The sequence below is a fragment of the Anolis sagrei genome, chromosome 3 (assembly GCF_037176765.1).
Source record: "Anolis sagrei isolate rAnoSag1 chromosome 3, rAnoSag1.mat, whole genome shotgun sequence".
Lineage (NCBI taxonomy): Eukaryota > Metazoa > Chordata > Lepidosauria > Squamata > Dactyloidae > Anolis > Anolis sagrei.
The window spans coordinates 255,038,687-255,051,254 of record NC_090023.1 but is presented as its reverse complement, the minus strand read 5'-3'; the positions used below and the strand labels follow the sequence as shown (position 1 = coordinate 255,051,254).

The following is a 12,568-nucleotide window of genomic DNA, read 5'->3' as shown; positions in this document are numbered from 1 at the left end:
AAGTGAGAATATTTGGAGGATAGCACTATTATCATGGCAAATCTAAAGTGACTACATCAAAGGGGGAGATCATCTAACCAAAGAAAAAGAACATGGAGTGCAAAAATGAATAATAATGCAATCACATACAGATTTATTTTGGGATCAATCCCAACCAAATTCAATAGAGCTTCCAAATGTAGATATGATGGTTTGCAGAGGGATATTCCAAAATCCTATGTCTGTGGTGATGGATCAGCACTTCTGGAACAAGATGGCTTTTTTGGAAGGAAGCAAGAGAAAAACTTCCACAAATGGAAAAAAAAATCTTCAATACTTCATCAAACTCTCAGAAAGAAATAATCTACCCCTTAGTCACTCATTTTTTGAATTACCTTCCTTCAAGTTTTTCATATGTGATGTTTTAATTTCCAATTATTAGGTTTTGGGTTCCACCTCAACCCATTGCCAATTTCCTACCTTTCCTTGTACATGTATTTTTCAACTCTTTGAGTTTGCCAGTCCTTTAGAAATAACATTTTAGGGCATGTAGATCTCAAAGGATAGACTGTGACCTTTAGAAAAGGTATCCTTCAGAAATATACTCCAGTGGGGATTACTACTCAATCAAGGACATTTGGGCTGAGACTGTCAAGCTATGCTAATTTATATTTATGTTGTTCCTGCACATCCTGGAGGATTTATTTCACTGGAAGAGGGACCAGTTAATTGGCAACTACCTATATTTAATTGGACTGTGTTACTCTTGGCCTCATTAACATTTTCTCTGTTGGAAAATAAAAGTGTACTCTCTCTTTAAGAGAAAGTGCACTCTCTCTAAATACTATACTTACCTAAAGTGTACTCTACCTAAAACAAACAGAATCAGACAAAGATTTCAGGAAGTAAAATTACAGAGCCAGTACAGTGTAGTGGTTTAAGCATTGCTCTACGACTGGAGAATATGTTTTGAATCTCTGTTCAGCCATGGAAACCCACTGGGTGACCTTGACCGAGCACATTCTCTCATCCTAACAAGAAGGAAATGGCAAACCTCTGAATAAATCTTTCAAGAAAACTATAGGATATGGCTACTGGTAAGTCAGAGCTAACTTGGAGGCATGTTACAACATTGATGGCAAACCAAAACAAATAATTTCAAAAAACATAACACGGAAATCCACAAGTCTCAGAACATGTAAACCTTCAAAAAGCACTGAAGCACTTGAAAGCCTAACCCATTCATTAAAGGACATGTTTCTGCCATAATAAATGTGTTAATCTTTGAGGCACCACAGGACTCCTTGTCACGTTTTTCTGCAACAGGCTGACACAGTTGCCCCTCTGGAAACTTCACATCAATGTTTGTTCTACTATGGCATGGCTGCAGCCTGATTGAAATTGTGCAGGGTCACCTCTACAGCTTCCTAGGAGTCAAAGAAGGATTTCCAAGAAAAAAACAAAATAGACGCGTTGACAAATCACACAGAGGGAGTGGTTTCGCCCCTCTTTCCATGAAAACACACACACGTGGAAAGCCAAAGCTCCACCAGGTATGACAGTCACTGCTGAAAGCTAAGCATTAAAGTCTTCAAGTATAATCCCTAATTCTCACAGGCAACAATAGTGATCTCTCCATTTGCACACACTTACCTTGCAAAGGAGGTTTTGGAAAGTTCATTTCAGTCTCTCCCATTTTTTCAATATAGGAGTGTGTGTGTGTGTGTGTGTGTGTGTGTGTGTGAGAGAGAGAGAGAGAGAGAGAGAGAGAGAGAGAGAGGAAGAAAGGGTTCTTTCGGCAGGTTCCAGGCAGTGACCAGTTGAGTCGGTTACTGGGAAAGTTTGACCTCCTGACTTCCTCCTGCAGCAATGTAACCATACACCTAACTTTCTTCGGTGAATAATTAGCAACCTGCCTTCCTGAGTTACCTGGGCTTGCCTGACCTGTTTCTCTATAAAGTGACATCACATTCTTTGATCTCCTGGGCTGAATTAACATGTGCTTCGGACAACACAGTAGCTGTCTTACTTTGGACCCTCCCACTGAACTTCTCGTCCCATCCTGTCATCCCCCCCCCCCCATTTGCCCTTTTGAAATCTGTTTGTCTCTTCACTTTCACTTTTAGGCAGAAAGCTGCTTGCACAATTACCAGTGAATGTGAAAGAGTCAAGAGACAGAAAGTTTTGGATTCCTTGTGACTGTTTTTTCCCTCTCACTCTCTTTTGGAATACCTGTATTTGCAAGTATGTACATAATGAGATATGTCAAGTTAAGCTGAAATTTGTTGAGTTCGTTTTTTTCTGAGAAAATTTCTGAGATTTTTAAAAATCTATCTTCAGAAAAAGAACACTCTGGGGGAAAATCCTTCTAATCCTCTGCCACTTTTATTCTCTCTCTCTCTCTCTCTCTCACACACACACACACACTACCAGTGATTCCCAAACTTTGGTCCTTCACATACTTTGGACTTCAGCTCCCAGTATTCCTACCTTTAAACAAACTGGCTGGTGCTTCTGGGAAATAGAAGTTCAATTCACATGGGACCCCATCATATGGAAATCCTTGATGTGGAGGACAGCGGGAAAAATTGAGGGGCAGCGGGGCAAATTGTGGGGAATTGGTCACCCATTGCCCCCCATCAGCCACATCACCAGCTTGCCCATCACACTCTGGAATGAATACCTTTCTGGCGTGCTCCTGCACTGTCTCCATGATTTCCTATCTGAACACAGGTAGTCTCCCATGTTTAGATTTCTCTCTTGTAGCACACTTCGCCAACACAGCCAACACAGAGCCCCACTGGAAGTAGATGTGCATCATGTGATAATATCTGGCAGGTCTCTGTTCTATGACCAGGAATTTTCCCATGCGATGAGGACTCTGGATTACCCAAATTTGGGAACCACTGTCTTAGCATAACATTAGGGAGCAGCATGGGGGATGGAAAATGCCAAGTTCCTGGCACATTTCCTATTATATCTCTGTAATTAAAAATTGTGCCTTGATGGGAACTTGGATTTTAAAAAAGCACTTATTGGATTCTAAATCACAGATTAGAGTCAAAAATGTAACTTTTCTAAGTCCTACATATTAGGAGAATAATATAATGCTCTTTAGAAACTTGCTGTACTTACCTCAGAGCCCTGTCAGGTCCTGGCTAATCATATTGCCAATGGTATAGACAGGCTGGGATGAAAATTTTACAGCAACCAGGAAAAATTTTTAACAGAAGATTGCCCATCAGTGCCTACACTTTCCGCCCCAAGGTAAAAACGTGATCTTCTGAAAAAAGATTGCTTCGAAGGTGTACCTCTACTTCTCAATTGCAAGATTGCTTTGACTCTAACCTTAGAACACGTGGAAAAGCTTTCCTAGGCAGAACAAAAAAGAGAGAAATATTTGGTTCTCCTGCCCTTCTCCTTTTAGCCAAAGGACAGCAATGCAAAGATAAATCTTATCTTCCTTGCAAGTTTATGTTCTGAGGAAATGTTTATTTTCCACCCCTACATTGCAGAAATAGGAAGCATGTCAACATGTACTTGTGCGGTAAATTGGTAACGAGCAATTGGATTTTTTTTAAGCAAAACAAAACTGTGAGATTTATTTTATTTTGGTGTTTACACAGCCATCAAATGGAGCAATGCAAACAGACTTACAGCCTTATTGTGCAAATACCCTGCATATTAAACTAATACGCACAACGAAATATGTGTGCCAATAGTTATTTGTTCCCATTTAGAGCACTCTGCAAAATGTCATCTAATTGAGGAGACTGAGTGTTATTATGTTCTTATATGCATTCAAGGGGGAATCTGACTATTTTAGGTTGTATGCGTGTATGAATGTGTGCATGTTGAGTATGAGAATGGGGATCCATCATTCTTCCTTAAATGCAATCACATTCCAATCTTCCTCCCTCCCTCCTTCCCCCTCACTCTTCCTCTTCTCTCCCTTTCCATCATGAAATGTAAATGCCCCCCCCCCTTTCCTACTGCATTTAATCATCACAACACCATTGAACTGTGCCATTGTACATAATAGAACTATAACATCCATAGATTTTGATATCCATGGCAGATGCTTTATAACCCAAGATCATAATATTTATTTATTTTATTTATTTATTATTCAAACTTATATGCCGCCACTCCCCTGGGGCTCGGAGCGGCTTACAAGAATGACTAAAATCTAACACAATTTAAAAAAAATTAAAAACAATTTTAAAACAATTTAAAAACAGCAAATCAGCAATCAAAGGCCTGTCGAAACAGGTATATCTTGCATGCCCTGTGGAAAGCTAATAAGTCCCGCAAGGCACGGACTTCAGGTGGCAGAGTATTCCAGAGTGATGGTGCCACTGCTGTAAAGGTTCTGCATCTGGTTGCTGTTAGACGCAAGGTCTTGACACTGAATTTCCAACAAATCTTGGTCCTCAGAATGGAGGGATCTCTGGGGTTGGTAGGGGGTGAGGCGGTCCCTCAGGTACATCAACCCCAGACCATGCAAGGTCTTAAAGGTGAGTACCATCACTTTGTACTGTATATAAAGGAGTGGATTTTATAAAAGCTCATGGTAAAATAAAAAGTTATATTTTAACATAATGTTACATTCCTTTCTTTACCCTACACTATCATCCCTTTGGTGGCGCAGTAGGTTAAACCACTGAGCTGCTGAACTTGCTGACTGAAAGGCTAGTGGTTTGAATTCAGAGAGTGGAGTGAGCTCCTGCTGTTAGCCTCAGCTTCAGCCAACCTAGTAGTTCAAAAACATACGAACGTGAGTAGCTCAATAGGTACCGCTTCTGTGGGAAGGTAACAGCACTCCATGCAGTCATGCTGGCCACATGACCTTGGAGGTGTCTATTGACAATGCCAGCTCTTCAGCTTAGAAAAGGAGACAAGCACCACCCCTCAGAGTTGGACATGAATAAACTCAATGTCAGGGGAAATATTTACTTTTTACCCTCCCTTCCTCCTTCCTTCTTATGCTGCAATCGACTGACATAGAAACTTCTTTGAAAATGTAATAAAATATAGCAGAAATTTAGAAGAAAGGGGATAGACACTAGATTTTCTACAGATAATGCTATCATTTGGGTTATACCATAATTTATAGTATAACTATGATTATGATATATCTATGAGATATGCTTGTTTGTTTGTTTTTCTGGCAAAATCAGGCATTATGAAGAATGCCACCACCATCTGTATGTTCACTTCCAACACAAAAGCAGCAGGATTAAAACAACGTGGAAAATGAGGAGAACACTGATGCGGATGAAAGATGATTTTAAGAAGACTGTCTTATACTAAGGAAGACCAATGGTTCACGCAGACCAGTATTGACTTATATATTGTTGGTATTGATTGATAGGTTCTCCCCAGGGCAGGCATGAAAATAAATCTTTAAAGCTCATTTTGAAAAATGACAGAAAGAAAATGCCAGTGGGCTTTAAGGAAACATAATACAAGTTAAGCATCCCTTCTGAAATTCAAAACGCTCTAAATTGCACAATGGTTCATATGGATGGTTGAGATAGTGACAAAGTACACAGTGTAAACACATTTTATTTTATACACAAAATTATTAAAATATTGTGAATAAAATTAACCACAGGCTATATAACTATAAGGTATATTAAACATGAATAAATTTCATATATTAGGGCTGGGCTACCAATGGAGGAAAATGTTTCAATACTCATTACTAAATTGGGGAGGGGGTGAATCATTTTTTAGAGTATTTCCGAAATTATGGACCTAATTTTCTTTTGTAACTAAGTAATGAATTTTCAATTACTTTTTTTCATTAAATAATTGAGCAAGTGAGGAAACTTCAGGTTGTTTTCATGTTAGGGACTATGCTTGGGCCTTTTCCATGCTACGCTCTTTTCTAACCCATATAGAGCAAATGTGCAAATGGTGGACAAAAATACACATAGTATTGCTTTTTAAATCCTCTTAAACACAGAATATGTTGAAAAAGAAAAAGAAAACATCATTTAATCCCAAAACAAGACCATTCTATTCTATTTCACTATTCAGAATCATTTTATGGAACTGGGAGCAAACCAGGACAAAAGTCTGACTGATTACATAGAATAAACATGCAAAATCCTGCTCATTGAAATCTAACTTTAAAACTTCAACTTGGCTAAATTAAGGGTAATGAAAGTGAGGATGCAATTGTCACAGAAATTTCCACGACAATCATCCCTCCTTTGCAAATGACACCACAGAGAGAAATGCATCCCATTCTTCCTTGCGATGTTTCCCACAGACTATCCAGCATCTTCTGTACTGTTCGAGGAGACACATTCTTTGTGGAGGAATCTGATTTCAAGATAGAATGTAATCTTTCATCTGTCACAGACAGTACAGACCACACCTGAGCAGGTTTGAACAAGACAGAATAACTCACTTCTGTCATATTGGTAATGAGGAGAAGCCAACACTCATGTGACTTGCTTGCAGTAGAGTCATAAATTATCATGGACTGAAAGCAAGAAGATCCCACTGATGATACTAAGCTGAGCTAAGAATTGAGATCTTTATGCAATTTAATTTCTTTAATATTTCTGTCATTTTAAAATCCTTAATATTTTATATAAAATAATCAAATGTGTGTGAAAATATAAATGTCTATACTGCCCTAGTTCATCCATAAGAACTCTAACTCAGGTTCCCTGTGTATTCCACCTCATTAGTGTTGAATTTCCTTTATTCTTGAGACTTTCCTCATATTTGCTCCAACTGAGCAGGAGACACAGCATTGCCACTTCATGCTGGGACTAGGAGTACCTTCTGGATTTCCCTGGTACATATGAGAAAATTTCACTTCAGATTGGTATGGAGCCCCCGGTGGCACAGTGGGTTAAACCCCTGTGCCGGCAGGACTGAAGACCGATAGACCTCACTACCTCTGAGGATGCTTGCCATAGATGCAGGTGAAACGTCAGGAGAAAATGCCTCTAGAACATGGCCATATAGCCCGAAAAAACCAACAACCCAACAGATCGCAGGTTCAAATCCGGGGAGAGGCGGATAAGCTCCTTCTATCAGCTCCAGCTCTTCATGCAGGGACATGGGAGAAGCTTCCCACAAGGATGATAAAAACATCAAATCATCCGGGCATCCCCTGGGCAACGTCCCTTGCAGACGGCCAATTCTCTCACACCAGAAGCAACTTGCAATTTCTCATGTCGCTTCTGACACAACAAAAACAAAACAAAACTTGAGATTGGTTTTAAAACATTACAACACCCCCCCCCCAAAAAAAAACAAAAAAACAAAATCTGTGTATTAGAGATGGAAAGAACTTGAGATTTTAAAACATCTTGTTGTGAGTGAAAGTGAAATTTACATTTCCCTCCATCCATACCATGGGTGGAGGAAGGCTTCATATACTGTTTCTGAATGCCCCTGCATTATCATCTTAATAGTAGCAAAGCTAACTTGTTTTCCTCAGCTGCACCCTAGCAACAATGTTTTCTAATTTCTGTGCAACTTGGAGCATGCTGCTCCTGTAGGTTTAATTCTGAAATTTAAAAGAGCTATCCAAGCAACTGAACCTCTTCCTCAAACAGGTTCAGGACATTGGATAGTGGTTCAAAGTCCAGAGTAAACCCAAGAGTCAATTCATGACGTCACTGACACAGGAGCTACTAGTCTCAGAGAATGCTGCCTGTTATGTGTGTTGATAAATCTCAAACAGTTGGTAGAACCACCAGCTCAGAGTATCCATAATGGAATTAAGGGATATAACAAGAGTCAGCAGGGAATTTACACTGAAATGACCAACATGTGACAAGGGAAAAAGAATTTTCAACTAAAGTCTTTCTGCCCATTGCAATGAAAAAGACATAAGATCTCCCATTCCACAAGCATGCTACATATATTGGCAAAGGCAACCAGTTGCTCCTTCTCCGTGTCTTCTCTTGACTCTTATTTTAGGCAGGAGGGGTTACACTAAGAATACTTTTGGTGTGAAATGCATCTGGTATTATATAATGATACTCAGCCTTTGCCTGGATTAAAGTCTAGCAAGCAGAGGAGTCATTTCTGTCAACAAAAATGGTGCATGGTTTGCCTCACAATTAATATTGGATTGGTGTTAAAGATACCATCACTGAAAAACAATTAACTCTTGGATCCAAATTAATTTTTCCCATTGCAATGCATGCATGAAGTATTTTGCAATTAACTTGTGTATGTGACAGAAAACAACTGTGCATCTGCCATCCATAATATAATACCCGTCAAATCCTTGAGAGACTGAAATATTTCTGACATGATTTCTGAATGTCAGCGAAGGAGTGTGTGTGTGTGCTTAGTATATCCCTTTTAACAATACTGCAAGAATTATTATTTTAGTGAAAAATAACAAAGAATAGTGCTGTTTCTTTTCCCCCCCAGACAATATGAAAGAGGGAAACGTAAATGCATAGCTGTTGAATGTTGACATTCCAAAGTGGGAAGTATACTGATTTTGAAGCTTTTAGCAGCTACAAATGTGCACTGAGACTTTTTAACTCTCAAAACTTTATCGCATTACCTTCCCTTGACTGATTTTATATATTTATGCATAAGCTTTTAAGGGAAAAGGCTAGGACTGAAAGCTTTTTCACACTCCCAGTTTTTCTCCAAGCCATCATCACTCCCTTTACAGTTGCTTCGCATATTACAGCCTCTACATGGAGAGCACCTCAAACAGCTTCTATGTGCCAGATGTAGCTCAATTGGCATGTTCCAATAGCCCCCATTTACTGAAATGTGTGTGGGGAGACTGTAAAATATGCCAGCTCCCTGTTTGTCAATACAGATGTGAGTCATACACTTGGGGGGGGGGGGGGGTGGGTTGACATATCTTTGGGAGATCTACATGGAATTTGCACCTATAAGTGAATGAGAACAAGGCTCCATATAATAGAAACAATCTTTGTGGCATACTATTTCATTTGTTACAGATGCCACAAAGAGCAGCATTCAGATGGAAGTTTTTAAAACAATACCCATATGCATGAATCCTATTGGTTAATCTCAACTTGAAGATAACGAGCCCCTAATGGCTCAATGGGTTAAACCCTTGTGCCAGCAGGACTGAAGACCGACAGGTTGGAGGTTTGAATCCAGGGACAGCAGGGATGAGCTCCCTCTGTCAGCTCCAGCTCCTCATGTGGGGACATGAGAGAAGCCTTCAGCAAGAATGGTAAAACATCAAAACATCCAGGCATCCCCTGGGCAACATCCTTGCAGATGGCCAATTCTCTCATACCAGAAGCAACTTGCAGTTTCTCAAGTCGCTCCTGAGACACACTGTGCAGGTACAACTGTACCAGGAGCTCCAATTTTGCTTGCTTTGCATTGAATGTTTGTTGTAGTCCTAAGTTTCAGGGACTCTGCAGATAGGTGGCTTCTTTTGGCTGCAATCATAGGGCAAGCCTCCTGTCAATTATAGTTAGGTTCCCTGGTCCTGCCCCCTTATTGGTTTTTTGGAGGGAATAGGAGCCTTTTTGGGTCAGTCCACACAGAGAAGCCTTTCATGCAGGACATAATGCCAAGAGCTCCTGTAGAAAGCTTCGTCTTCTACAGCTTGGCCGGGGAGATACAGCCCACAGCTTGGTTGGGATTATACAGCCCTACAGCTTCTTTGCTGAGGGACTTCAGCCAGCCATCACTGAAACCTGAACTCCTTTTCCCCTGGAAGTCTACAGAGCTCTGCTTGGTAAGGGTCACTCGCAGAAGCCAGAAGCAGTTGGTACCGAGTGCAGGGGCTCCACGCCAACAGAGGCAAAGACAGACTGCCCAGATTAGAAGTTAAGGATTTCCCCATTAGTTACAGTTATGAAGATAGTGCCTGCTCCCTGTGGACAAGATAGAGAGAGAGAGCTAATAGTTAAGAAAGCCTTAACGTACCTGTTTGTTTTCAATAATAAAGAACTACGTTGAACCTTTAAGCAAGCTAAAGACTTTGTTTTAAGGAAATCCAAAGGCCTTTAATCTGAGGCAGCCCCGGCACCCCGTTGGGCACACAATTTATGTCCTATCTACAGTCTTATGCACAGGCCCAACGTGCGACAGCACACACACACACACACACACACACACACACACAAACTTGGACTATATCCATTGAACCAATGGTGAAACAAAACTAGATAAATCCAATTGATCAAATAGGTCTTTTTTTAGTTTGTCTAAAAATAGAATTTATGGGAAATGGCCATTTAAGGATGCATCTTCATTATAAAATTAATGCAATTTAACAACACTTTAATCATTCATTCATTTTCATTTCTTTCTATAAACAGTAAACACAGGTAAAACTGGTTTCATGAGAGTGAGAAAATTACAAAAACTTAAACAAAATACATTCTTTTTTCAGTGAGCGGAAATGGAAACATTAAAATATAAAGTACAAGGCACATTATTCGGGTTATTTTTTTCCTTTTTAAAATGAAGGTTTTTTCAGTTTCCATGTGACAATTAACTATGTATAGCATTTTGAATGTGATTTTCAGTATTCTGCGGTAAGACTTCAGGCTCTCATTTTTTTTTCAATATGCTAGATGACCAGTTTATTATGTGAATAATGAGCTGAAAATTCCATTGGAGATAACTCAAGAATAGGCGCATGAATCATTTCTGAACCTTCTAATTCCTTGGTTGCCCAAAGCTGAGACACACCACACTAATGAGGCAAAGATAACAAGTAGAATAGCTGAGAGTTTTTCTATTTCTCTTCTCATAGTCCACTTTTCTCTCTTTCTTTTCCAGTTCTTATACCTTGATTAGTGTTTAAGAACAAATGGGAACATGCATGAATTTCAGTTCCACAGATTTTTCCATATTACTACCTACAAGTTCATTTCAGAACATATTTACTCCAGTTTGTGAGCACAACAAAACTCATCATTGAAAGCCTTCACCATAAGTAGTATGCTTCCATTTCTGTTTACAGAAAGTAAATCCTATAGAAGTAAATCTAGGTAAATTTCTTATTATTGCCGAAGGCTTTTAGGGCCGGAACCATTGGAGTGTTGTGTGGTTTCTGGGCTGTATGTCCATGTTTTTTTTCTCTTGATATTTCAACTGTATCTGTGGCTGGCATTTTCAGAAGATCTGTCCATCAGTGATACCTTCCTTTGCTGTGGGAAATTTTGGAGAGCAGGTCAAGAAGCCAGGCTATTTCTATTCCAGTTGGCTACATATGAGATCTGGCTTCAATCCTACTTGGCAGAGCAAAATGCATTAGATCTGCATGAGGAGGCATGCTAAGCCGAGCCATACACCAAACAGTGACTTACTGAACAGTTTCTATAGACTTTACAGTGATCATTCCATGACTTCTGGGGAGCAGGTGGGATAGAAGAAGTGTCTGGATACATGAAATGATTATGGCCCTAGACCAGTGGTTCTCAACCTGGGGTCCCCAGATGTTTTTGGCCTACAATTCCCAGAAATCCCAGCCACCTTACCAGCTGTTAGGATTTCTGGGAGTTGAAAGCCAAAAACATCTGGGGACCCCAGGTTGAGAAACACTGGTCTAGATGATGTCAGGGCCGCCCCCTCCCTTCTGACCTTCCAGAAGAAACTTAAATTCCAGTTATGGGAATCAAGCATTCGCAGAATAGTTGTTTTACTGGGAAGACAAGATTTTATTGGACTGTACTTGGACTGTTTTGTATGACAATTTTAATATGGTGATTTTAATCTGGTGAACTAATTCTAATGTATTTTTTAAAACTATTTTTATGTATATGGATGTATTTATTATGTGTTTTATATCATGCTTGGCATTGAATTGTTGCCTGTTTGGAAGCCAATCTGAGTCCCTCCTTAGAGGTCAAGAAGAACGGGGTATAAATGCTTGAAATAAATAAATAAATAAATAAATAAATAAATAAAATGTCAGTGCCAATGCTGAATTTTAACACTGATGTCATCATTTCAAACAACAGGCTGCAGGGACACAGCCAGATACTTCTGTGATCCTGCCTGATCTTCATGAAACATGGAATACATATGTGCATGTGTGTGTGTGAGAGAAAGTTAATGTAAATGCATTGACCCCCAAATACCAGCAGAACATTAATCAACAATCTGAGATCAAGCCTTTAGTCCAGGAGTCCTCAAACTTTTCAAACAGAGGGCCAGGTCACAGTCCCTCAAGCTGTTGGAGGGCCAGATTATAATTTGAAAAAAAAATATGAATGAATTCCTGTGCACATTGCACATATCTTATTTGTAGTGTAATAAACACTTAAAACAATACAATAATTAAAATGAAGAACAATTTTAATAAATATAAACTTATTAGTATTTCAATGGGAAGTGTGGGCCTGCTTTCGGCTGATGAGATAGGATTGTTGTTGTTGTTGTTGTTGTTGTTGTGTGCTTTCAAGTCATTTCAGACTTAGGTTGACCCTGAGTGAGGGTCGGGTAAAGGACCTTGGAGGGCCGTATTTGGCCCTCAGGCCTTAGTTTGAGGACCCCTGCTTTAGTCCAACAGAGAGGCAAGTATTAGCAGGATAACACAGCAGAGAAGCCAAATATCCATTCCAGAGTTGTAAGCCGAATACAAGAGAGT

General features: G+C 39.7%; 1 protein-coding gene across 3 annotated transcripts in view; it reads right to left on the bottom strand.

Moving 5' to 3' along the window:
* NAALADL2 (N-acetylated alpha-linked acidic dipeptidase like 2) overlaps window positions 1-12,568 on the bottom strand; it is a 972,343-nt gene that overhangs the window by 674,008 nt on the left and 285,767 nt on the right. Inside the window, exon 1 of one of the 3 annotated variants that reach the window (XM_060767493.2) lies at window positions 1,633-1,964. The exons of the other annotated variants lie outside the window; for them this stretch is intronic. Within the exon in view, the coding sequence (XP_060623476.2) occupies window positions 1,633-1,945 (313 nt within the window). The 5' untranslated portion in view covers window positions 1,946-1,964. Of the gene's footprint in view, window positions 1-1,632; window positions 1,965-12,568 lie in introns of those variants that run through there. 3 annotated transcript variants of the gene reach the window in all.